Raw genomic sequence first — 27,420 nt, 5'->3', positions numbered from 1 at the left:
AAAAGAAACTTGGGGAACAGCAGTGTTTAAGAAGCAACAACAAGAAGATAAGTCAGTGATAGAGACAAAGAAAAGAAGGGTAGTGCTACAAAAACTAAGAAAGAGGAAGAGACCAACAGGGTACAACCCTACAGAGGCTGAGTAAGATGAGAACGGAAGAATGGCAAGGAAACTAGTAGTGAGGACATATCCAGTGAGAGGTGGAGATAGAAGTCAGATTACAATGGGATGACATGAGTAGAAAGTCAAATAAATGAGAGGTGAAGGCGTAGAGACAATCTTTTTTAAAAAATTTGGCTTTGAACGGAATGGGGAAAATAAGGCTGAAGATGGGTTTATGGTCCAGGAAACTTATATATACTAATCACATCTCCCCAGATTCTGGGCTGGGGAGATAACAAGGACAGAGCCAATATTTGATGAAGGCAAGTCGGGAGGGGGTTGAATAAGATGAACTGGAGCTCCAGAGATTGGGACAATTTTCCACCAAAGTGACAGGGGAAATGGCATATCAGGGGCTGTGCTGTGTGTGTTACTGACTACATAAGGGGGTGAAGTGAAGTTGCTCAGTCGTGTCCGACTCTTTGCAGCCCCATGGACTGTAGCCTACCAGGCTCCTCCCTCCATGGGATTCTCCAGGCAAGAGTACTGGAGTGGGTTGCCATTTCCTTCTCCAGGGGATCTTCCCAATCCAGGGATCGAACCCGGGTCTCCTGCATTCCAGGCAGACGCTTTAACCTCTGAGCCACCAGGGGAGCCCATATAAGGGGGTAGTCAGCAACTATTCTTGAATGATAAATGAATAGATGTGTGGAGTGGTGATTGAGCCAGTTTGCAGAACTTTGGATTCCATTTCTCTGGGGTCTCACTTTAAGGCAAGAGAATTGGGTGGTAAAGGCAGGCTGAGGTAGGGCTCGGCTTGCCAGCTTGAATGCTGAGTAAGACAAACACAGTGGAAAGGCCTTTCTCCTGTTCTTCAAGATACCCCCATGGAGGGAGGTGTGGGGGAGGTTCAAGAGGGAGGGGGCATATGTATACCTATGGCTGATTCATGCTGATGTTTGGCAGAAACCAACACGATACTGTAAGGCATTTATTCTTTTGTTAAGAATAAAGAAAGAAAAAAGATACCCGATGGCAACACCTTCAGTTACCTCACTTCTTAAGGAAGCCAAAACTTGGGATAGCAGGGACGGTGAGGACTAGGGATTATGGTTGTGAAAAACAACCTTGGTTTGCTGCTGCTGCTGCTGCTAAGTCGCTTCAGTCGTGTCCGACTCTATGCGACCCCATAGACCGCCTCCTACCAGGCTCCCCCATCCCTGGGATTCTGCAGGCAAGAACACTGGAGTGGGTTGCCAGGGGTCAGGAAACCCTAGATTCTAGCCACTTTCTGAAATTTACTGACCACATGAGCTTACACAAATTGTGTAACTATATATCTAGTTTCTTTATTTGTAACAAGTATGTGATGTGACCTTCTCTGCTCATTTAGAGCACAGATTTCACAAAATGCTTTCAAATATACGTCTATGTGTATGTATTATAAATATTGTAAAGCACAGTGCAGCTATAAGGCCCCATTAATTTATACCCCAGGCATTCTGAGAGTGTGGCTTGCTTGTGCAGAGTCCCCGTGGAGCTAATTCTAAGCATACAGGACTGTGCGCCAGGTTCCTTCTTGGCTGCTACACGTATTGAGAGCTTGGCCTGACTGAGAGTGTAGAGCATTCCCGCTGGCGCAGAAAGTGCCTGGAAGGAGAAGCATATTAAAATCACAAACTCATTACTTTCTCAAGATTAGGACACATAAAATTCAAACAGCTTTATAAATTGCCTCCAGAAATTGTAAGGCAAAAATTAACTCTGCCTCAAACTTTACATCCACATTATGAATGCCACTTCCCTCTCTCTCCTAATTATGTCCATCTCCATCACCATAAATCAAAAGACAACACAAGCATTTCCCTCTGCAGAGTTCCCCAGCTTCTCTATAGGAATGAAAGAAAACTAAAGACATAGGTATATTTATCATCTTTTAGCTCAGTTTCTGGATTCCTCTTAGGTCCTCTGAGTAACTTCCATCATTGCTTGTAGATTCAGATCATGTGGAAATAACTGCTGGTTTTCATGGCTGGCAGAACGCGTACAAATTAAACTAGTAATACCTGGCAGCTGTGTCTCACTTACATTGTAAAGGTTAATGAGATCGTGCTTGTCAATCAATTTGTGTTCCTCGTCTTCATCTAAAAGCATTTATTATGCCAAACTGGACCAGACATGAGTGAGGGACTGTGCCATGTATACGTATTTCCCCGTCAATTGTGTGTTTTGAAATTAGATTTCTGGTTTCTTTGTTTTGTTCCTTCTCTGAGGCTTCATTTCCAAAACAATGACTTCACTGACCTTAAATTGTAAAAGCCAGTATTGTCACCAGAGGTTTTAGTTCTTCATTTGGCCTTTTCACCTACCTTTTTTCCTACCATGACTCAAGTTATCAGATATCATTTGGAGTGAACAAAGAAGGATTGTTTTAAAAACAAAATAATGTAACCCATTTGGACTGTGATTAATGGAACTTATAAAGAAATGATAAATGGATGTAAGGGAGAGAAAGGCTCAGTATTGATAAAGGTTATAATACAAAAGAGAGGGCCCTAATCTATAGGAGATGTACAGCTATAAAACTATGCACAAATTTGTTTCTGTCGAAGTCCACCAGAAATGTGACAATTCTCCTGGATGAAGGCATGATTCAAAGAGAATGGCTGTAATCCATTGGAAACCACCTGCATTTCTTAATTCATCCTGTAAATGTTTGCAGAAGACTTTTAAGATCTGGCTTCTTAAAATGAAATACTTACAAATTATGGCTCATGGAGTCCACAACCAAAGCTGCATGGCCAGAAAGCTTAAAAACAGCTATTTCTCATATCAGCTGGAGACTTAGAAAAATGTGTTTTGTTCTTTTCTCTAATAGCTAATTACTACATGTGTAAGATAGCATAAATCTGTAATTTTTTTAAGACAAAGTAAAATTTCAGATGGAAACAAGAGGGTCTCTGTATTGGTGATGTAGCATTTGTTGACATTTCAAGAGCACAAACACATTTGAATAATTAGCTGCTATTAGAAAAAAGATTTAGGATCAACATGGCTAAGTACAAAATAAGAACAAGGGGTATATAAATGCTGACTCAGAGAAATTATAGTGTGTCATTGTGGAATACATGAAACTTATATACTTATGGAAAACAAAATGATCTTATTTAACACTTGACAGTTCTAGATCTAAATAATGAGAATCCTAACCTATAAATGCAGGAATACATTACCCACTGGACTCTAAGTTCTCTGAGAGCAGGGTCACCTTCTTATTCACATTTACATCCTCTCATAGGCAATGGCAACCCACTCCAGTACTCTTGCCTGGAAACTCCCATGGATGGAGGAGCCTGGTGGGCTGCAGTCCGTGGGGTTGCTAAGAGTCGGACACGACTGAGCAACTTCACTTTCATTTTCATTTTCATGCATTGGAGAAGGAAATGGCAACCCACTCCAGTGTTCTTGCCTGGAGAATCCCAGGGACGGGGGAGCCTGGTGGGCTGCCGTCTATGGGGTTGCACAGAGTCGGACATGATTGACGCAACTTAGCAGCAGCATAGTGCTTTGAACAGGGGGGTGCACATAATTGATGCTTAATATATATTTTGGATGAAATGGTGTACATTTGCTTTCTCACCTTGTTCTCATATAACTGACAGAACGTGCCAAGGCACAGACATGACATTTTCTTTCTCCCTTGAGATGTTTCTGGGCCCCCCAACAGTGTACAGTTGGCAGCAATAAAGGAGACCTAAACAATGCTGGCATTCAAAAGACTGGCTGAGCGTAATGCACAGGAGTATCACTACAGTCACGTGAGAGGACAGTGTGCAGAACTGTCCAAAGGTAGCTGGCACTTGAACTGCTGACAATAGCTCAGCTTTGGTGTTTCCTATTTTGAAAAAAAAAGAAAAAGAGAAATGAAACAAAGAGAAAGAAAGAAAAGGAAGGAAGGAGGGAGAGAGGGAGGAAGGATCTGGAGCTAATTATTAATATGAGTATTAGGATTTTTTGGTATTTTATTGAATTCTGCACATAACATTTCCAATGAAAACACTGTAAATCCAATGACAGATTTATAAAAGAAATCATATGAAAATATCACATAATTAACTCACAGGTATTTACTGTTATTTAGTTAACAGAAGGCCCAAAATTACTATGTCAGGAACATTACAGAACATGGCGTAACAGTTTATTTTAACTTTACAATAATATGTGGTAAATTAACATAACTCAATGTCAAAGGAAGACAAATGTAGAAAAATATAAAGTGTTTTGATCTTATATTTTATCAGAACTCCATTATTTATTATGTCATTGTTTAAGAATGACTATTATTTCATTCCATACAAAATAATACTTGTTTGGCTTATCTGTTTGAGGAGGAGAACTAAACTTAAGGTTACAAAATGTTAAATTCTGATATGCTATAGTTTATATTTCATTTAATTATTCACAGTAACACTTCATTGCTAGTCAGTAAAAGTACAGAATGTATCACAGACTGTTGATTTACAAGGGAAAGCAATTCCAGTGTCTCTCTGTTATTTGAAAAAAGAATTAAAATGTAGCATTATGCCATTGGTTAACACATGAATGTTCTCCATATTTAAAACTGAGAAGTCATCAGATTTTAATTTTATCCAGGAAATTACTTCAGCAAATTTTTAAATATGTGTATCAACTTTACCATATATTTGAACTATGGCTAAATGTTAATAATCCTGTTGTCTAATACTTGATATCAATTCTTTTTGAATAGTTACAGGAAATAATGAGGTTTTCTTAAAAGAAAGGCAGTTTTTCTACTCAGTCCCCATTCCCTGTCCTCCCCTAATCACAGAACACATTTTATGAAAAACAATAAGCTGAAAATGGACAATATGGTGGGTCTTAGAGTATGCTTTCTCTGAATTAGAATGTCTGCAGTTTCTTGGGTTGATTATTGTTTCTTTGAACTATTCATAAGTTAGTCATTATGATGGACTTTTTTAAAAGGAAATTAGAAAGGAGACCAGTGAAGAAGATAATTTTTCAGTCCAGCATTTTGATATCATCTGGATTTAATGTCTGTAGTCAGAGTGTGGGGACTTAAATATGTTTTAGATGGAAAATGTTTGGCTATCACCCTGTAGGAGTACTCTATTTTAGAAGCATTTAGAAAGGTCTGACAATAACAGCAACAGTGCCTTGTGAAATTTCCCAGTGTATCATTTGGAATTAAGTTTTAGTTAAAGTCTTAAAGATCATGGCAGTGGTAGGAAAGAAAAAACTTGGCAGAGAATGAAAAGTGTAAAGAACATGAAATGTAAAATCATTTGCTGCCCTTATGATCTTGGACAAGTCAGGATCTTTCTAAGCCTTGGTTGTTTAATCTCTAAACTTCAGATAGCATTATTACTTTATAAGGATATTTTAAAGGTTAAATAAGATATGTGAACGATCTTTGCAAACTATGAGATAATAAACATGCATGAGACATCTCTGTGAGAAAACTGAGGTGCTCTAATTGTATTTGTTACTCTGTTATCTGCAAAATCACTTTCTATCTGCATAAGATTGAAAAATGGATTCTAAAACATTTAGCATATTACACAGAAATAATACATACACTGTTTGCTTTCCCTTGTATGTGTAGAAACTTTTTAACAGAAACTATGTCATTTTATGGGATAACTTCAAAAATAGTCTATACAGTGCCTTTAATAGGATATTCCTATTTGGTTTATAATTATACAATTTCATGGCATTTAGGAAAAACAGTTCAACAGTTAGTTTTACATAAACTAAATACGTAACCTCCCCACCCCAAACCCAGTATAAGAGATCACACCATGGAAACATTTTACCAGAAGAGATACTACTATGGTTTGTTTTCATATGGTCAGTTCACAAATTGTAAGATACACTATTAACACAATATGCTAGAATCACCACTTAGCAAATTTTATCAACTTTAAAAAAATGGTTAAATTACTTCTTACGAAGATTACTAACACATACATATAAGACTCAGTTTCAGCTAAAGTGAAAATTCAGATTCATGTAACCAAAATGATCAGATTAAATGTTTTAATGAATTGTTCCACTAATCAAAACATACATTTCCTATTATGATAGAGTCCTTTAAAAACTGCCCCTTTTTCTGAATGGAAGGATATAAGACTATATTTTTGGACAGATAATCTCAGTATGACAAAATATTTCTGTATTATTCAAATGGACTATCATTTAAACAATTTCCCTAGTGTCCATATTTTAGTCTTTCTATCCTAATCTCTTTCTACCATTAACCAGCAACCAGAATATGGTCTTCTTTTACAGTGGGTATACTTTTTTCTTAGCTATGTTGTGCAAAACCTATAAGCCTTTCATTTTCCCAACCATGCACTAAAGCCAAACAGAGCGTTGGTTTATTCCTGAATTTTGTTTCGCACTCCTGAGCAAAATTAATTACAGTATGGCTCTATCAAGCCTCTTTTGTATTCACAAAAATTTATAAAATTTTGTGACTATTATTTTAAATTACAGCCATTGTTTCTGGGGCCAAAAGGAAATCAACTTTTAAATGTGACAAAACCGTACCTTACAATCAGCTACAGTTCACTGGGAAGCATATTCAATTCTGACTTGCTAAGTGTTTACTCAACTACAAAATTTTTTCATAAGGTTCACTTGAACAGACATTTCATTTAGATAATTAGCAACATTAGAGGATGAAATGATAAATCATAATAATTAAACCATGGTCAAAATAAAAATATTTACATGCCTTATGTCTTGCTGAGGTCTATTAGCAATATTGGAAATATTAACATTTGGATTTGTAGTCTGTTCAATCCATGAGTAGAGATGTGGCATCTAAGTGATTGGAGGGAGCGACATGGACATGTATATTACAGCAATCCTAAAACAATATAGAATTCTCAAAAATGTAAAGAAACATACAGATTACTAAAAGAAATTGGGGCTCAGAGAGGTTAAAGGAACTTTCCTAGGGTACATGAGAGTTATTGGTGGAGCCAAAACGAAAGCACAGAGATACCTGCTCTACCAAATTTGCTGCGGCTTATGTGGAAATGCTCAAGAGATTGTAAGGCAAACACTCCTATCCCTCCAACCTTTTCCCACCTTCTCCTACTCCCAGGGCTATAATGTTGAGTATGATAAAGGTCTGTTGCAGTTTTAGCATTCCATATATGATTTCAAATCACCTTAAATGTCAAATTAAATTTAAAAAATAACCTCCCCTCCTTTCCAGGTACTTCATTAATCTGTTTCCATTCTGCAGAGTGAGTTTTTAATTTGTTCATGATCCCATGTAGAGACCAGTGACAATTCTTAGAGGAGAAAAAAAATCCCATATCCTTTCTCACAAGCAACTTGAAGAATGATATATTTATGACACTTTCAAGACTTAAATCTCATTTCAATTTATTCATTCTTTCAAAAATACCTAAGAAAATCTGAGTACTTAAGTCTGCTTCCAAGACTTTTCAAATGCATATAATGAGAGTTTGGGGACTGGAAAGGCCTTTTGAGATTAACCCAGAACATCCATTTGCAATTAGGAAACTGAAGCCTGGCAATGGTAAGTGATGCATCTAGGGTCCCACAGGCAGAAAGTGGTAAGAATTCTGGTCTCCTGATATCTAGAGTAATACTGTTTTTACTACCCATTTGGTGAGACATATTTGCTAGGACAGTTTCTTCATCTGGTACCATTCTGTGCTTTGATCTTAAAAGTCCAGATTTTATCTTTATTTGAAACTGTAGCCTATAATAATATGGATATGATATTAAACCTACTATAATGCTTAAGGTTGTGTCGTTGGTATTTTATAAAGGTAGCTCCTGTGTCTTATTTTGGTAACACCTATTGATCTCTACTAAAACATTTGCATGTCTTAGACCTCCTATTAGGACGGTTGATTGGTTTGTTTCAATCATCCCAATAGCTGACGTGACCAGGCTGTGATCATTGGTTATGAGTTACTAAGGTGGTTGGAAATGGACTATTCTCTGGGCCAGTGTCTCTACTACATGGGCGAACACAGAACAAAAACACCTTGGTGGCTGTATTTTCATCTTAATCACAAATTATCCAGATTGGAGGTGCACATAGCTCAAATCTGAGATAGTTGTCATTTTTTACTTCAGTTTTTCCCAGAGTGATCTGGTCTTAAAGTTTTGACCAGAGAAATTACCAGCAGATTGTGCAAAATCATTGTAGACATTGCCTCAGAAGAAAGTTGCCTGGATTGTATCTCCTATCTGTTTTGCAGCTAGTAGGTATAAGATTGTTTCAGTTACTGATTCTTATATGTTAACAATGAAATCCATGACCCGTATTTCCTTCTATGGGACATCATAAAGTATTATAATTTTGCCTTCCCTACCACAATATTTTGATAGTGATTGAAATTCTACGAGTGCTCTTAACTTAGCATTCTTATGCATTTAAATAACAGGAGATGGGAGTTTTATGTATTTGGTCACCATATTTTAGAAATGAAAAGAGTCTTCTTTATATTAAATGTTCACAGTTTGACTTTCTATAAGGCTTATTAAATAATATACAAATAGCTACCATTCTGCTGAAATGTCACAGTAAATACATTAATAATGGCACAGAAGTGAAATGTCCCCAAATGGGAAATCATTTTCATGACATCCTAAGTTACTTTTCCAAAAAAAACTTTGCTTTTCTTTTTTAACTGAAAAAGTTCCATTTCTAAAAGAATATAAAAATAGAAAATGAGTCAAGAAGCATTTTACAGCTATGATTTTTAAGGAAATTCTAAAAACAGTAGATCGAATATATCTTTAAGAATGTGCTTTGTCTCGCTACATCAAACATGGCATAAAAACTAAATTAAATGAGTATATTATATATGATCTGTTGAAAAGTATTGAGATAGATAACTTAAACAGGTAATAAGTACTAATATATTTTTTAAAGTTAAGCTCAGCTAGAACCTACCTACAAGACTAATTTGCAAATCTATCATTTTGAATCAAAAAATAAAAGAATGTTTAATCAAGCAAGGCACATTTCTTTTAGGCAAGTCTGTCTTTAATACCATTCATCTGGGCACAGTGTAGACTTCACTTATTTACACATAATGGACTAATTTCTATGAAAGCCTTTGGTACAAAACACACTTTCACAAATAAAGTTGTACATAGAAGATAACATTAATCATATCATGATTAAACAGTCCAGTAATTAACTGAAAGAAGAGAACAGTATAATAAGTTGGCTTATTGGAAACAAGCATTTAGGCTTTCTTTATCAGCGGTACTGATTAGTTTTTGGATGATTAAATATCATCAAAATGTCAAATGATACTTTAATATTTTTAATGTTCTTCTTTATCTCTTGGTCAATACCTTTTCAACTGCACACAATTTGAAGAGAATCTTCCAGCTTCAGAGCTGTTTCTTTTATATGAAGCATTTGTTAGAGACATGTTATTTAATGTCAACTGAAACTATGTGTTGGCAGACATATCACTGCTCATCAGCAATATAATCAACACTGTATTCATTGTTCTAGGCAGTTAAAAAGAGCATTCTACTGGTCAGTGCAGCTCTACAGTTCTTTATGTGGGGCTCTTCAGGTATCTGTTGGACAGAGTAAACACAGTAATTTACTGTAATTTACTTTTTAAAAAATTATATAGACTAGGTCAATATAAAATATTCTATTCATTACACTTTTAAAAACTATTTACTGTTATCTTGAGAAGTTTGAGCAATTTAATTTATGAAATGTATTAACCACATATTGAGTGCTTTTATGTCAGAAAAAGTTTCAGAGTATTCTAGAATTATGACTCCCACCCCCCCTTATTAATATTGACCTCCAAATGTAGTCTAAACCAATGTGATTGTTCTTTGAATAGGAAAATTTACATTCATCTTAAGAACCATCTGAAATGTACCGAGTGCCAACTGCTTTTTAGAAAAAGACAAATATCAATTTTCTCAATGTATTTTCAAGGGCTTGCTTCTTTTCTGTACATTCCACTGTAGTAATCTGAGAACTCTTTTGAAGTGAATTGAAGTCATGCTCAGATAAATGTTGTGAAGAGGGAAAAAAGGAGAGAGCAAAACAGTCTCAAAATTAGTGTTTTGATAACCATGTTCTAGGTACTAGAGACATAGTACCTAGAACTACAGATACTCTGTATGACCAATTATTACAAATAGCTTTCAAATATTACAAATAGCTTTCAAATCTACTGATCCTTTAAAATATGAACTCTGCCCCAGAATACTGGAGTGGGTTGCCTTTTCTTTCTCCAGGGGGAACTCTGCATAGTTGTATAATATTTTAAGAAATAAAAAATTAAGACAACAATAACCACTTAACCAGGGTTTCTGGAGAGCCAAGAAATAAAAGTTCAAGTTTATTGTTTTCTTCTCACCAACTACAAAAAAATTATTTGGAAACGCAGACAGTAAAGTGTTCCTTAAAAATAGCATAAAACAGCACAACTGTCTTATTCACTGCTACATTCAGAATCTAGAATAGTGTCTGGCACACAGACACTTTATATGCTGAGTGAATGAATAAATCCCTACTACTTTGTACAGTGTAAATTGGATATATAATTTATTGTGAAACTTAGAAAGACAAAAATGGAAAATCCTACACCCAGCTTCAGGTTTCAATATGTGAATATTATCCATCATAATACATAGAGAAGACTGTTTCCCATATGTACTCTTGGTTTTAGCAAGTATCTCAAAATCAGTGATAAATGCTTAATGATGGCAATTTGGAATCTGAGTATGTTTTCATGGAAGAATCATTCACTCACTGAACTACATGTTGTATGCCTACCATGCTGGGAAATTATCTAGTAAAAAGTCTTCTCTTTTTGGCCTGGATTATACTTGCTTATCCTTCATGAAAGAAGTAACTTCTTTTTAACGCTAGTCTTTAGTTAAAGAGTAAGAGTACCTTCTTGCATCACAGTACACTTAATGTTCATTATAAAAGTTTGAAAATTACAATGGTCTACTAGTTACTGATGACTACTAACGACAAGAAAAGTAACATGATGATATAATAACCTTTTCATATCCTCAGTGCCTAACTTCTGCTCAATGCCAGTGCAGCTTTGGCTATCTTGAGATTAAGCTATTCTTTTTTTGACACACCCTTTTTATATAAGGGGCTGGGGCTTTCTTTAAGCTCATGAGTTAATACCTGTCTCAAGGCTCTTAGGATTAATAAGTCTGCAGGTGTAGAAGGAGTAGTAATTCAACAGAAACAAAACAAAAAAAAGCAAAAGTGATATTTAGATGGTAATTATATTGTTTAGGGCTTCCCTGGTGGCTCAGATGGTAAAGTGTCTGCTTGCAATGTGGGAGACCTGGGTTTGATCCCTGGGTCAGGAAGATTCCCTGGAGAAGGAAATAGCCACCCACTCCAGTACTCTTGCCTAGAAAATTCCATGGATGGAGGAGCCTAGTGGGCTACAGTCCATGGGGTCGCAAAGAGTCGGACACGACTGAGTGACTTCACTTATATTGTTTATATTGGGAGCTAAGAAATGGGTTGAAGGACTTAGAAAAATGGACTTTGGCTTAAATATCAAAATTACAAAAGAAAGAAAGGAAGTATAATAAAAAATGGTGACTTATAATTGCAGCTATTTCACCAAATAAATGTTCTAACAAACAAAGCAAGAAAACAGGATAAGAACAGTCAAATTTCAATAGTGACTGAAACTGTGTACAAGCTCCTGTGTCCTTGTCTTTTAAAGTAAAATGCTGACTCAAGAGTTAATGATTGGGGGTTTCACTGGTGGCTCAGTGGTAAAGAATCCACCTGCCAATGTGGAGACACAGGTTCGATCCCTTATCTGGGAAGATCCGACATGCCATGGAGCAACTAAGAGCATGTGCCCCAACTACTGAGCCTGTGCTCTACAGCCCAGGAGCTTCAACTACTGGAGTCCCCATGCCCTACAGCCTGTGCTCCACAACAAAAGAAGCTACCACAAGAAGCTCATGCACAATAACTAGAGAGCAGCCCCCGCTCACCAGAGCTAGGGAAAATCCTGTGCAGCAACAAAGACCCAGCACAGGCTAAACAAATAAATAAAAATTTCAATAAAGAGTTAATGATTGGGAAATGTGAAGATGTAGAAATGAAGAACAGCCCTTGGGCCAGGAAACTGGTAACAATTTAGACTATAATTCTGCCACATAGCAGAATCTTTGAACACCCATTTCCCTGAAAGATATAGATAGAAGCCTGATACACATTCCTAAGTTGCTTTTACAGGACGCAGACCTCCTCCAGGTGAAAGCATTGAGCACAAGAACACAGACCCTAGACTGGTTGAAACCAGAAAGCTGATGATGCTTGAAACTTCACCTGATGCCAACCAATCTGAGAACTGTGCATGAGCTGATCACTCTCTGCTCCTTGAACACCATAAAACTTCTTACTACCCCCTGGGGGTGGGTCACACAGACTTGAGGGCACTAGCCTGCTGTGTCCTCATTTACATGGAAAAGCAATAAGATCTACTCTTTTCTACTTCACCCAAAACTCTATCTCTGAGTTTCTATTCAGCACCGTGAACAGAGGCCAAATTTTGGCAACACTATCAAGCCTGTGAAAAAGTAATTAAGACTTCCGCCCAGGCCCAAATGAATTCTTGGATGAAAACTCAGTATTCTTGCCTCAAGAACCCCATGAACAGTATGAAAAGGCAAAAAGATATGACACTGGAAGATGAATCCCCTAGGTCGGTAGGTGTTCAATATGCTACTGGGGAAGAGCAGAGAAATAGCTCCAGAAAGAATGAAGTGGCAGGGCCAAGGGACAAACAATGCTCAGTTGTGGATGCGTATGGTGGTAAAAATAAAGTCTGATGATATAAAGAAAAGTACTGCATAGGAACCTGGAATGTTAGGTCCATGAATCAAGGTAAATTGGATGTGGTTAAGCAGATGGCAAGAGTGAACATCAATATCATAGGAATTAGTGAACTAAAATGGACAGGAATGGGTGAATTTAATTCAGATGACTATTATATCTACTACTGTGGGCAAGAATCCCTTAGAAGAAATGGAGTAGCCCTCATAGTCATGAAAAGAATCTGAAAGGCAGTACTTGGGGACAATCTCAAAAACAGCAGAATGATCTCAGTTCGTTTCCAAGGCAAACCATTCAACATCACAGTAATCCAAGTCTAAGGCCAATCACTAATGCCAAAGAAGCTTAAGTTGAACAGTTCTATGAAGACTGACAAGACCTTCTATAAATAACCCCCCACCCCCACCCCAAAAGATGTCCTTTTTATCATAGGTGATGCAAATGCAAAAGTAGGAGGTCAAGAGATTCCTGAAGTAACAGCAAGTTTGGCCTTGCATTACCAAATGAAGCAGGGCAAAGGCTAACAGAGTTTGTTCAAGAGAACACACTGGTCATAGCAAACATACTCTACCAACAACACAAGAGATGATCCTACACATGGACATCACCAGATGGTCAATATCAAAATCAGACTGATGATATTCTTTGCAGCCAAAGATGGAGAAGCTCTATACAGTCAACAGAAACAAGATCTGGAGCTAACTGGCTCAGATCATGAGCTCCTTATTGTAAACTTCAGGCTTAAATGGAAGAAAGTAGGGAAAACCACTAGGCCACTCATGTGTGACCTAAATCAAATTCTTTATGATTATACAGTGGAGGTGATGAATAGATTAAAGGGATTGGATCTGGCAGACAGAGTGCCTGAAGAACTATGGATGGAGGTTCATAACACTGTATCGGAGGTAGTGACCAAAACTATTTCAAAGGAAAAGAAATGCAAGAAGGAAAGTGGTTGTCTAAGGAAGCCTTACAAACAGCTGAGAAAAGAAGAGAAGTGAAAGGCAAAGGAGAAAGGGAAAGATATACCCAACTGAATGCAGAATTTCAGAGAATAGCAAGGAGAGATAATCAAACCTTCTTAAATGAACAATGCAAAGAAACAGAGGAAAACAATGGGAAAGAATGGGAAAGACTAGAGATCTCTTCAAGAAAACTGGAGATACTAAGGGAACATTTCACGCAAAGATGGGTACAATGAAGAAGAGAAACAGCAAGGACCTAACAGAAGCAGAAGAGATTAAGAAGAGGTGGAAAGATTACACAGAAGAACTATACAAAAAAGGTCTTAATGACCCGGATAACCATGATGGTGTGGTCACTTACCTAGAGCCAGACATCCTGGAGTGTTAAGTCAAGTGGGCCTTTAGGAAGCATTACTATGAATAAAGCTAGTGGAGGTGATGGAATTTCAGCTTAGCTATTTCAAATACTAAAAGATGATGCTGTTAAAATGCTGTACTCAGTATGTCAGCAAATTTGGAAAACTGAGCAGTGCCACAAGACTGGAAAAGGTCAGTTTTCATTCCAATCCCGAAGAAAGGCAATGCCAAAGAATGCTCAAACTACTATACAATTGTGCTCATTTCACATGTTAGCAAGGTAACAACACTCAAAATCCTTCAAGGTAAGTTCCAACAGTATGTGAACCAAGAACTTCCAGATGTTCAAGCTGGATTTAGAAAAGGCAGAGGAACCAGAGATCAAATTGTCAACATCTGTCAAATCACAGAAAAAGAAAATGAATTCCAAAAAACCATCTACTTCTGTTTCATTCACTATGCTAAAGCTCCTGACTGTGTGGATCACAACAAACTGGAAAAATTTTAAAGAGATGGGAATTCCAGACCACCTTACCTGTCTCCTGAGAAACCTGTATGTGGGTCAAGAAGCAACAGTTAAAACCTGACATGGAACAACAGACTGGTTCAAAATTGGGAAAGGAATATGTCAAGGCTGTATTTGTTATCCTGCTTATTTAATGTATATACAGAGTACATCATGCAAAATGCTGGGCTAGATGAATCACAAGCTGGAATCAAGATTTCTGGGAGAAATACCAACAACCTCAGATATAAAGATGATACCACTCCAATGGGAGAAAGCAGCAAAGAGGAGCTAAAGAGCTTCTTAATGAGGGTGAAAGAGGAGAGTGACAAAGCTGGCTTAAAACTCGACATTCAAAAGACTAAGAGCATGGCATCTGGTTCCATCACTTCATGTCAAATAGAAGGGGAAAAAGTAGAAATAATGGCAGATTTTATTTTCTTGGGCTCCAAAATTGCTGTGGATGGTGACTGAAGCCATGAAATCAAATTCTTCATTGGAAGAAAAGTTATGGCAAATCTAGACAGTGTATTAAAAAGCAGAGACATCACTTTGCTGACAAAGGTCCATATAGTCAAAGCTATAGTTTTTCCACTGGTCATGTACGGATGTGAGAGTTGAACCATAAAGAAGGCTGAGCACTGAAGAATTGATGTTTTTGAACTGTGGTGCTGGAGAAGACCCTTACGAGTCCCTTGGACAACAAGGAGATCAAACCAGTTAATCCTAAAGGAATCAATCCTAAATATTCATTGGAAGGACTGATGCTGAAGTTGAAGCTCTAATACTTTGGCTACCTGATGCAAAGAGCTGACTCACTGGAAAAGACTCTGATACTAGGAAAGACTGAGGGCAGGAGGAGAAGGGGGCGACAGAGGATGAAATGGTTGGATGGCATCACCAACTCAATGGACACGAGTTTAAGCAAACTCAAGGAGATAGTGAAGGACAGGGAAGGATGGAATGCTGCAGTCCACAGGTCGAAAAGTGACTTACCAACAACAATTTGTATTTGATGAGGAAAAATTTGAAATCTTTCTGTAACATGGTTTTATGGGAACTTGGTTTTCATGAGTCTATACTTTGACATCTACTAAATAACTTGATGTTGGCTGCACATCAACGACCTCTACAAATTCTACCAACTAAGTGGTCATGAATTAGCCCCAAAGTCTAGAAAGAGTTCTTGCTGAATTATGTATAGTTCTCTGATTGGCCTCTTGGAAATTATAGTCTTGGCAAGCAAAAAACGTTTTAACTCAGTAATTAAAACTGGTAATGCGCCAGGATGTAGAACTTTGTCAAAAATCTGAAAGTCATGAGAAAATGTGCCATGAGGTGTAAGCAATACTACTTAGAGGAGTATTTAGGCCTACTAAAAATAAATCTCCTCAAAACACATAGCTACATAGTAATACAAATTGACCTTTCATAATGAATTAAAATGTTTGCAGGTATAAGGTTTATAGAACCTAGGAATAAGGCAATTCAAACACAGTTTTTACTTGGAGAAATTGTTTCTGTCTATGGTTTTTAGTTGCTTACTACATTTTGAAATCTGACATATAGTCATTCTTGACTGATTTTAATTACAATTTTTTATAAAGGTAGATTAGTGACTTCCTCAAATACATATTGCTCTTCCTCAAATACACCAGGCATTTTGTTTTGTCCTGTATGGAAGAAGGCAGGAGGCATGGGGCTTGGAGGGGGCGGTGGGAGGGGTCGGGGAGGAGAAGGAAGCTCAGTTTTGGACATATTAAGTTTGAGATATCTATTAGTTATGCAAATGGAGATGTCAAGTGGACAGTCAGAAATTCAATCTGGAGTTTAGGAGAGAAGGCCAAGTGGGAGATACAAATTTATGTATAGGTCATTTAAAGCTATGAGAATAAGACTGAATGGAGAAGAAAAAGAGGTCTAAGGACTAAGTCATGGCCCATGGGGTTCTTCAACATTAAGACCCAGGAGGGATGCAGAAGAACCAATAAAAGGGACTGAACAGGAGAGGTCAGAGAGGTAGGAAGAAAATTCAGTGTGGTATCCTGGAAGTTAGATGAAACATTTCTTCCTAGGAGTGGGGATGTATTCTATAGGGCCAAATGCTTCTGATTGGTCAAATGAAGTGAGTCCTGAGAAACGGCCACTGGATACAGCTACAGGAGGTCACCATGACCCTAAACAGTATGATTTTGGTGAACTGGTAGGGGTGAAAGCCTCTCTTCCTGAACAGGAAGGGATTCAATGGTAAACAAAGAGACATACAGTCCCCACTCTTATACAGGAAACAGACACTAATTATATAAAATAAATTAATTTAAAATTACAGCTATGTCAAGATAATATACTATAGTAATTCATTCCAAGATACACTTTTCCAGATTTGAGTAGCTATGAAATTGGGATGTATCTCAAAATCTCTGGTACTTTTCCTTATAACTGGCAGTTTTTCTCTTCTTCTTCTTTTTTTTTTTTTTTTAGTGGCATATAAAATAATGCTGGCTTTAGTAAACAAAAGCAGCTTAAATTTGATGAACTACACCATAACAGACGAACAGATAAAACCAGAGTCATGAGAGAGAACCTGGAGGAAGTACTGAAGTAAAGATAGAAGTGAATACGGTGAGGAGGGAAGGAAGGGGCTAGCAGTGGGAACATTTGCAAAGATCCCTATTGCTTAAGGTAAAACGAGAGCTTATTCTATAACTGGAAGATCAGGATTGTTGGAATACAATAGAATGAGGGGAGGAACACAGGTATAGGATAGGGCTAGATATGAGGGCTGAGCCAGATCATGTGAGGCGTTGATATCTATGTTAAGCCTTTGGGAGCCTGATGGGCTACAATCTATGGGGTCACAAAGGGTCTGACATGACCGAGCACACACATGAGACCCTAAGAACAAGAAAAAGATCTTGAAAAAAATTTAAGCAGAGGCAGGTGATATAATTATATTTGAGTCTCAGAAAGATCATTTTGGTTACCAGGTGGAGAAAGGGTCAGATTGGCCCCAGGAAATGTGGGAAGGCCAAATGAGAGACCTTCACACTTATCCAGGATAGAGATGATAGGAATGTGGAGTAAAGTGGTGGTGGCAGCGGTATAGAAAAGTGGGTTTTTTTTAGAGACATTTAGGAGGTGAAATGACAGAACTCAGTGATAGACTGAATATATTCACTTCTCTTTGAATTACTACATTAATAGATATTGATACACTGAGACTACTTGGCAATAAATCTTCCTTTTAAAAGGCTTTAAAAAAATTAAAATGATTTGTAAATGTTTATGCTGCACATATGAATGAAAACAAATATTTTGGAAATTCATTAATTGTCAGAAAATGAATTAGACTTTATATCTACAGATAAAAAGCATATACAGATAAAAATCATATAGGACAGGATATAACTTATGAAAAGGTGAATTGTGTGCATGCAATAAATTAATCCCATGGGCTTCTCTTTCAAATTAAATGCTTTAATTTAAGGAAATGTTTAAATGTATAAAAATAAAAACCTTAGGATTCTTAAAGGAAAGGAGTTTAAAATAAACTTAACAGAAAACAACTGAAAGAGCAGTGCTGATGGCCCTATAACACACAGGCGCAATGCTGACTTTCATTCTAAAGAGGTAATGGGGAATCGCCATAGAGATTCCCCAGAGCCTTTATACCCTCAAGGAAGAGGTGAGGGGAGGTTGGGGGCTCATCAGAAGGGAAAAAGTATCTCTCCATTTCCTACCACCACGATGGGGGCTATGATCCCTGAATCTGCAAAGTCAGAGCCCTGCATACACAGATTTATTCCTAACATTCTTTAGATAGGATGAAATGTGATCTTTTGTCCACTTGAATGCTATCTGACTAACAATCAGAAATCCCAAGATTTATTTTTTGGACAGGAGTTCCTATTCTGCACTGTTTAGGTTGCAGCAATAATAAAATGGCTCCTAAGAAAATGATGGAGCCTCTTTTTCAGATCACTTCTTTAATGCATTTGATGGTTAATAGTGCAAAATCTGAATATAAGAAAAAACACATCCAGGACCAAAAAAAAAGAGAAGAGAAAAACCATAGAAAAGTTTTTTTGCAAAATGCTTTTTCTTTACAATGTCAAAGACAAAATTCGTTCATAGCATCACTGAAAACAAAGACAAATATCTGAAATGCTCTAACCTGTCTAAATCATTTAAAGAATACTATTATCTAGTATATGGCAATTGCCATTTTCATGCAGGAGGCTTAGGGCTGAGTCACAACCATACGGTTTGGGCTCTGCGTGGTTTTCTCTCCTTTCTGTCTTCTCTGATTTGCCTTCTCTCAAAGACTATCAACCATTTACAGCAGGTTATTAAAAAAAAGTGATTTATTATATATAAAATTACTAAATGAAACATAGGAAATTAGTAGTTTTTTAAATTTTGTTTTGGGGTATAGCTGATAGTTTCAGGCGAACAGTGAAGGGACTTAGTCATACATATACATGTATCCATTCTCCCCCAAACCCCATTCCCATCCAGACTGCCACATAATACTGAGCCCAGTTCCATTTGCTACACAGCAGGTCCTTGTTGGTTACCCATGTTAAATATGGCAGTGTGTACCTACCCATCCCAAACTCCCTAACTATCCCTCCCCCTGAGCCACCAAAATCTTGTTTTTAAGTCTGTGAGTCTGCTTCTATTTTGTATATAAGTTCATTTGTATCATTTCTTTTCAGATTCCACATATAAGGGATGTCATATGATACTTCTTCTCTCTCTGACTTCACTCAGCATGACATTCTCTAGGACTATCCATGTCACTGCAAATGGCATTAGGAAATTAGTTTTAAAGCAATAGTTTTATCTTCCTTAGTTTAAAAGGCCAAATACAAAACAGGAAGAAAAAAAATCCCACCCTAAAATGCAATCTCTAAATATCCTCTTCCCCATTCTTATGCTCCTCACTTCTCTCTCACAGTGTTTGCATGAGTCTTCAGACTGGGGGACACATGTGCTTCTTTGCATTTCTTAGTGTGAGGGATTAGCACTTCTATTCACAGCTGAGAGATGGGAAGATCTTGGAACTGCTGTAGAAAATGTTGAAATTTTAAATGTATAGGAAGTCAGGAAATTATAGTTATGGTTCTCAAAAGAATAGACTATTGGTATATAGTATATATATCAGATTTATGTACAATCAGCAAAGCAATTACTTGAGTATGTTATATGCCAAAGAGGCAAACAATAAGTTTTATGTAAATGAACCATAACTTTAAATTTCTTCATATTGTGCATTTAAAATTTCAATCCCAAAATTTTATTTCAAAGTTGAGAAATAATTAATGTAACACTCCTCTTATGTGTAGCCATTTGTGATTATATCACCTTAGTTGGTGGGTATTTAAGTTTGCTATAATATCTGTTTAAAACACAATATAAAAAATAAAATAATGCTATTGTTTTTATCTCTGGATTCTCCAGCTGTAGGGTATATATCCCAGGGTGCTGATGGATATGCACTGATCCAAGTCACATCTCCTCCCATGAATCTCTTGTACATACACACATAGGTATACCTTTCAACATCCAGGACATGCAACTGAGCTCAGTGAAGTCTATGGTTCAACAAAGTTAACTAGCATGTGTAAACTGAGGCTCCTTAGCATTCTGCTCTAAGCCCAATTCACTATCCAATTTCATTTTCTAAATGCCTTAGGACCTTGAGGAAGGGGCTACAATTATTATGTAGGACACAGCTATATCCTGATTTTTTTTTTTTTCCAGCACAGATGTTCTTAAAGAGTCATGGAGTGGTTAAGTAAGGCAATAATGTCAAATTTCAGTGAAAATGGCAATCTCCTTCTGGTTTCCCTGCATTTGTTCTATGTAATTTCCCCTTTCTTAACAAGGGAGAGTCAAAATGTTTATACTACTTTCTGGCATGGTTCTTCAGTAGTCCAATTAAAGAATGAGAAGATAGAAAAATAATAATCTGCATAATACTATCATCTATTGTACAGTAAAACACATAAAAATAGGAAATTAATCTTAAACCTGAAAAATATTCATTATCCATTGGATAATGTCCTAATAACCATTGTATCACTACCAAGACTGAATAAATTAATATTAAATCTAGATAAATCAATCGGGTAAGAAAATAATCTTTTATCACTAGAAAAGTCAATCTCTTCATCTGATTTAAATACCATATTTGGTTCCTATGGTTAAAAATATCTGATGGTTTAAAAAGGGTTAATTTTCAGTACACTGAATGATTAGGTTTCTGGGGCTATGATCTTTCCATGAATTCATTAATTAGTAACATGGGCTGAAGTCAAATCTAAAAGTATAAGCTATTTATTTTCTCAGTCTCTTTCAAGTCATTCAGTAAAAGGAACATGGGTTTTGGGGCCACAGTGACTAGCTTTAAATCATGCTAGATCTTTGTTAGCTGTAAAGTCTTGGGTAAATGACTTAGCCTTAACCATCTATTTTTTATCCCCCTACGATGGGGTTAATACCACTTACCTTGCCGAGTTGAGAAGTGTTCTGGATGTGATTGATCCTTAACAGATTGTAATTATTATTGTTATTATAGAAAGTAAATAGTAAGACTCTGATTATGTTTTTTACACCATTCACAAGGCTCACAGGTATAAGGCCTGTGAGTAATGATCCCAATAATAATGTAATCTCTTAGCAAATAATGTAATAATAATGTAAAATAATATAATGTAATATAATCTCTGGCAAAATCTCTGACACAATATACCTGTATTAACATTTAATATTTACAACAACCCTATGAGGTATTATTTATTATATTTATTGTACAAATCAGGAAACTGAGGCACAGAGAGATTATATAATTTGCTCAAGGTCATACAGTAGAGTCAGGATTCAAACTCTGGCAATATGACTGCAGAACTTATGCTATAAATCACTTCATTAAAAACCTGAAAACAACATTATTGTAACATAATGGCCATTCACTCATCAAATATGTACTGAATACAAACACAATGCTACATGTGGTGCGGGCACTAGAGGCCAAAACTTGGTCAGGACTAGGGAACCTATAACCTTCAAGGAGTTTACAATATGGCGACCAGAAGCAATAATACTACCTTAAAGTCATGACTCGAAAGCAATATTTTTCTGGCTAAAAAAAAAGTCTTCTTTGTATTACTGTTATTTAAAAACCATACAATTCCAAAATTATAGCACAACCATAATTTACTTATAGAACTATCAGGGTTTCTATATCTTCTGAATAACTGTGAATAAAATTGTCACTGCACTTCATTTATCTTTATGCTTACATCTTTTAAGAACAGACACAAAAATTATTCTTATGTAATGACTGTTGTGTGTCTAACATATCACCACCAAAATGGGTCATAAAAAGAATTTCTGGTCATTAAAAATACCAAACGTTTGGTCAAAAGGTGGATCAATGTTAAAGGCTCAAATAAGTAGCAAAGGGAACTAGATAAAGGAGTTTTATTTCAAAGCTTATATATAAGAACAATGACTCTATGACAGGTACACAGATTTCCTGCTTTCTTTTTTTTTGGTCTTTCCTTTTCTCTTTCCCCCTTATAGTTTTAATCATTATTTTTCACTCTCTCAAATGCAAAATACTAAAGTAAGTAGGTTTCTGACTACCTGAAAATATTTTATGAGCTTTAAAAATAGGGTTACTCTCATTTACCCTAGGATAAAAGAGTTAAACCTATCAATCCAAAAAGCAATTGTGGATAATGTATAATTTATATAATGTATATAAAATAACATGTTAAAATAAAATGTTACCCTTGTTGCAATTTTATCCATCTTTGTTTTGAGAACTGTACTACTGCATACTACTACATAATTATGTAAAGGAAATCAGACCAATAATCTAACAGTAGGTCTGCCTTTTACCCTTTTTTCATGGGAAACAGCTTGTTCAGAAGCCAAGGAGGTTAGTAAAAGGAATAGAGTCATTTTCAGCTCAGTTTGGGTGAAGGTTATTCTGAAGAGAAATTACTTTTTTCTCCACTTTTTTGCAATAACAATAGAAACCAAACAATAGTTGGCAATCTGGACATCAAACAGAAAAAGTATTATAAATGATCTTCAAAAGGCACCTGGCCTGTAATAAATATAAACCTATTGATTTTGCAAGTGAGCACAAATCTAGATATGAATGGCATCCCCCTGGTTCCCTGTAGAAAAAGAGAGTGCTCCAGTAGCCCACACAGTGCTCACCTGATGCTGTCTGTCTTCTGGCCTTTTTTGGCACATGGCTGAAACTTGCAGGTGTTTCCCCAAGGTTTGGTTACTTCCTGTGACTCCTTTTCATTGATTATCTGCAATTCCCTCAGTTAAAAGCATGCATCCTTTATACTTTTCAAATATATTTAGTTTTTCAAGGGCTGTGATGGTGAGTGTTGTGGGATCTGGATACTTTTTTTAAAAAGAGTAAGTCTGAAGGTTCCTTGTAGTAAAGTTTCAGGTATACTGATTGAACATTTCATTTGCTTATGTGCAGAATGCTTTTACATTTGCTTTTTAATTTCATTTGTTGGCTTGAAACTTCTTGGGGAAAGAAAACAGTAGAGAAGCATCTTTCAAAATGATTGCCCAATTACTGGCATTTCATTCAAATCACGGCCTATTGTGGTGTATGTGTAACATTCCAATGACGACATTTTCCTTTTCGATTCAGTCAGTATGGGATGACATCAGTGATTTTTAAAATTTTTTTGTATAAAAAAGCATTTTGTGATTCATTTCACCGCCTCGAATCCTCAGACTTAACTTTATTGGTGCGGTTTATTCAAACAGTGGTTTTCCTTGTGAAATCATGTAAGGAGGAACCATCTGGAAAGGTTACTGTGGAAACGGCTGGGGCTAGGGGGTGGGGCTAGAGAGCAAGAGATGCCATGACGACCTTTTTCGGGTTTCCCGGGAAACAAGGGTTGCTATGGGAACTGCATCAGTCAGGTCCGAATTAGTAACTTCCGCTGGAAGGAGTGTCTGCCACTTTAATCTTCTTGTGATACTGCAGAGGCTTATCTCTCAGACACATTAGGAAAAATTTTTTTGTTTCTCTAAGCAGCGCTGAAAACATCTGTTTCTAGACTTTGATAGATACTAGCTGGAATGCACAGAGTTTCACAGGAATCTGTTATTCTTAATACTTTCAAAAGGTTTAACAAGCCCCAAAGAGTTAAACTAATTAGTCAGATTAGGACATTTTAGGCATTTCCCTTAGTCCGAAGTTCTAGAGTTCCTTAAAATTCCAGGGGGGAGGGTCCAAATAGAAATTCCAGTTGAAAACCAAATAAATTTATGGTGGGTTTACAAGTCATTGTTCTAAATAGACTTTTCATTCAAATATCCACAGTGTTGGCAATTCAACTAAATATTCAACAGTGTTGAAGGGTCCATCAAACTGAAGCATCCTTTAAGTCTATTCCCGCTTTACTTAGTAAAGAAACAATTGCCTGTCGATTCTGGGGTTAAACAGTTATTCTAACTGCTCTTCAGTTTCATTTCCTCCCAGGATGTACAGTTTTTTTTTTTTTTTTTTGGTTGGTTTTTGCTTTTTTCTTACAGAGCGTGTGCTAAAAATAAAGTTTAAAGTAAGTTTGTTGCTGAAATATTAAGAGAGTGAGAGAGGGGTTAAAGAAAGGAGAGCTGAGAGAATGCAGCCCACTTGCAAAACAGACACCTGTTTCAGTATGAAGCAGTAGGGAGAGGGAGAATGAAGTGTGCTTTCCACTTCTTCATGTCCTTTCCTTGATGAATGGTCTGAAAATGTATAAAACAAGGGCATACACAGACCAAGGGGGCACGTTCCACACAATACTGAGCACAGCATGTCACTTGTTTCATATATTAAACATCGGTAAATATCTTTTTGATGTTGACACAGGAGTTGGGATTATTGTTCGTGGTGCAGGTGGCCGTGGAATTGCCCGTTTTGAAGGGTGCCTGGGAGAAAGCGCTATGGTTCATACCCCCCTCTTCGATCACCATATACTCCGACTTACTCAGAGTGGAGTTACTCCTTGCTTTCCGGAGCTCCTCAGCTGAAGGGGAGAGATGCTGGCAACTTCCCACGCGCCACTGGGCTTGCTCTTCCCCTTCTGTCTCCCGGTGGTAGAAGTAATTGAAGTTGGAAACAATTACAGGGACTGGCAAAGCAATGGTCAAGACACCTGCGATGGCACAGAGTGACCCCACAATCTTGCCCCCTATGGTCACTGGGTGCATGTCACCATAACCTACTGTTGTCATGGTTACCACAGCCCACCAGAAGGCATCCGGGATACTGCTAAAACCTGAAGTGGGGTCGTCCGCCTCGGCAAAGTAGACAGCGCTGGAGAAGAGGATGACACCAATAAAGAGGAAGAAGATGAGCAGCCCCAGCTCCCGCATGGAAGCCTTTAGCGTCTGCCCCAGGATCTGCAGCCCCTTTGAGTGGCGGGAGAGCTTGAAGATGCGGAAGACCCTCACCAGGCGGATGACTCTCAGGATGGCCAGGGACATGGCTTGCTGTCCATTGCCCTGTCGCTCAGCTAGCTCGGTGCCTAGAGTGATGAAATAAGGGATGATGGCCACGATGTCTATCAGGTTCATGATATTTCGCGAGAAGGTAGCTTTGCTGGGGCAAGCGAAGAACCGCACCAGCAGCTCAAAGGAGAACCAGATGATGCACAAGGTCTCCACCACGAAGAAGGGATCAGAGAAGCTGGAGGCTCCCGCGGGGCCCCCCGACGTGCTGTTACTGGACGCTTCGAACTGCTCCTGCGACGGCGACGCGGTGTAGTACTTCTCGTCGCGGAACTCGGGCAGTGTCTCCAGGCAGAAGATGACGATGGAGATGAGGATGACGAGCACGGACACGATGGCGATGCCCCGGGCCGGCCCGGAGCTCTCCGGGTACTCGAAGAGCAGCCACACCTGGCGCTGGAAATCGCGGCGGGGCAGGGGCCGCTCTTCCTCCCGCAGGAAGCCCTCGTCCTCGCGGAACTTCTCCATGGCCTCCTCGCCCAGCTGGTAGAAGCGGATCTCCTCGGAAAAGATGTCGATGGGCACATTGACAGGCCGGCGGATTCGACCCCCGGACTGATAGTAGTGGAGGATGGCGTCGAAGCTGGGCCGGTTGCGGTCGAAGAAGTACTCGTTGCGGAGCGGGTCGAAGTACCTCATGCGCCGCTTGGGGTCGCCCAGCAGCGTCTCCGGGAACTGGCAGAGGGTCTTGAGCTGCGTCTCGAAGCGGAGCCCCGAGATGTTGATGACCACTCGCTCCCCGCAGCAGTCCTGCTCGCCGGCGGCCGGCAGCGCGGGAGGCAGCGGCTCGTAGCGGTCGCAGCCGCCGCCGCCACCGCAGCCACCCTGAGGCGGGTCCCCGCCGCCGTCGGCCGCCTCCGGCTCCAGCAGGTGGTCCCCGGGCACCACCGTCATGTCGGGCGGCAGCTCGGAGCCCGCGGCGGGCTCGGTGTAGCCGGGGTTCACCAGCGTGTGGGCGCCGCCGCAGCTCGCGGGCTGCTGCGGAGGGTGGGCGCGCTGGCGGGCGGAGGGCTGCGGCGGCGAGCGCAGGAGGCTGAGGTGCTCGTCCATGCGGCGGGGAGACGCGGCGGCGGCGGCGGCGGCGGCGCGGGACCGGCTCGCTTCTCCTCGCGCTCCCGGCCCCTTCACCGCCTCCGCCTCCCGCCGAGCCCGCCGCCTGTTGCTGAGCTGCAGCCGCCGCCGCCGCCGTGAGGCTCGGTCTGGGTCTGGCGCGGTCCGCGCGGCTCCTCAGAGGAGACGCCTCCTCAGCCCTCCTCCTCCCTCCCCCGCGGGGCGCGCTCCCGCCCCTCCGCGTCCCCTCCGGATTCCGGCCCACCGCGCGGGCGCGCGCCCCACTCCCCGAGAGCCTCCCGGCCCGACCCCTCCCCGCCGGTCTGGGTCACACGAGCGCTCACATTTTGCACGCCCCTCGCCCCGCCAAGGCAGTCCTTCTCCGCACCCCTTTCCCTCCGAGGCCGTGTCCCAATCTCGGGACTTCCTCATTTCGCCCCGCACGCGCCACCTGGGCGGGAGGGCGAGCGGAGGCAGGCTCCGCGGGGCCGAGGTGGTCAAAGGCGGAGGCAGGTTGGGAGGGGAGGACGGCGGCTTGCTCTGGGGCTGCCGCGTTGTCCAGGAAGGGAGTGGCAGGTCAGGTGGGCGCCTAGGACAAGAGGTAAGCCAGGTGCCCACTTGAGGGTGAAAGAGCTCCAGGCCGCGAGGGATAATTAAGCTTTTGTTTGGTTGAGAAGGGCAGCGGAGTAATGGGAGTTTCGCACCCGGAGTCAGAAGATGGTCATTAAGACATTCGGAGACTTTGCTTCTGCAGTGAATAGTTGACACTACCTTTGGTAGCTGAGATTTTAGCCATTAGGAAGAATCGAGGACCAAATTAGGTTTGGCGAGGGCAGCCTGGTCATTCCAATCCAGTAAGATTTCCTATCCATGCGAATATGAGAGGAAAAAGAGAAAGGAAATTCACATCTCAAGTCCGTAGTGGGAGGGGCGTGAGCCAGACCCTCTGCCTGGGGAATTTGCCTCGCTCTAGTTGTTAA

The 27,420-nt window shown here is 39.3% G+C and overlaps 1 protein-coding gene across 3 annotated transcripts; it reads right to left on the bottom strand.

The window, feature by feature from the left end:
- Nucleotides 1-1,426: 1,426 nt before the first annotated feature.
- Nucleotides 1,427-27,215, bottom strand: KCNA3 (potassium voltage-gated channel subfamily A member 3). Of its 3 annotated transcripts, XM_044944568.2 has the most exons (3): nucleotides 23,078-27,215; nucleotides 3,743-3,997; nucleotides 1,427-1,752 (listed from the first exon to the last, which is right to left on the bottom strand). In XM_044944568.2, the coding sequence occupies exon 1, from the start codon at nucleotides 26,438-26,440 to the stop codon at nucleotides 24,713-24,715; it is 1,728 nt and encodes a 575-aa protein (XP_044800503.1). In that variant the 5' UTR covers nucleotides 26,441-27,215; the 3' UTR covers nucleotides 1,427-1,752; nucleotides 3,743-3,997; nucleotides 23,078-24,712. The 3 variants fall into 3 exon arrangements, with proteins under 3 accessions (XP_044800503.1, XP_044800504.1, XP_006069179.2); XM_044944569.2 differs by lacking the exon at nucleotides 3,743-3,997; XM_006069117.4 differs by lacking the exons at nucleotides 1,427-1,752; nucleotides 3,743-3,997 and adding an exon at nucleotides 4,101-9,735.
- Nucleotides 27,216-27,420: the final 205 nt, after the last annotated feature.

The sequence above is a fragment of the Bubalus bubalis genome, chromosome 6 (assembly GCF_019923935.1).
Source record: "Bubalus bubalis isolate 160015118507 breed Murrah chromosome 6, NDDB_SH_1, whole genome shotgun sequence".
Classification (NCBI taxonomy): domain Eukaryota; kingdom Metazoa; phylum Chordata; class Mammalia; order Artiodactyla; family Bovidae; genus Bubalus; species Bubalus bubalis.
Note: the sequence above shows the minus strand (reverse complement) of the source record. Positions and strands in the feature narration are given on the sequence as shown.

Coding starts and splice junctions, on each gene's coding strand:
- KCNA3 (XM_044944568.2), bottom strand. CDS start 26,440: ATGGACGAGCACCTCAGCCTCCTGCGCTCGCCGCCGCAGCCCTCCGCC.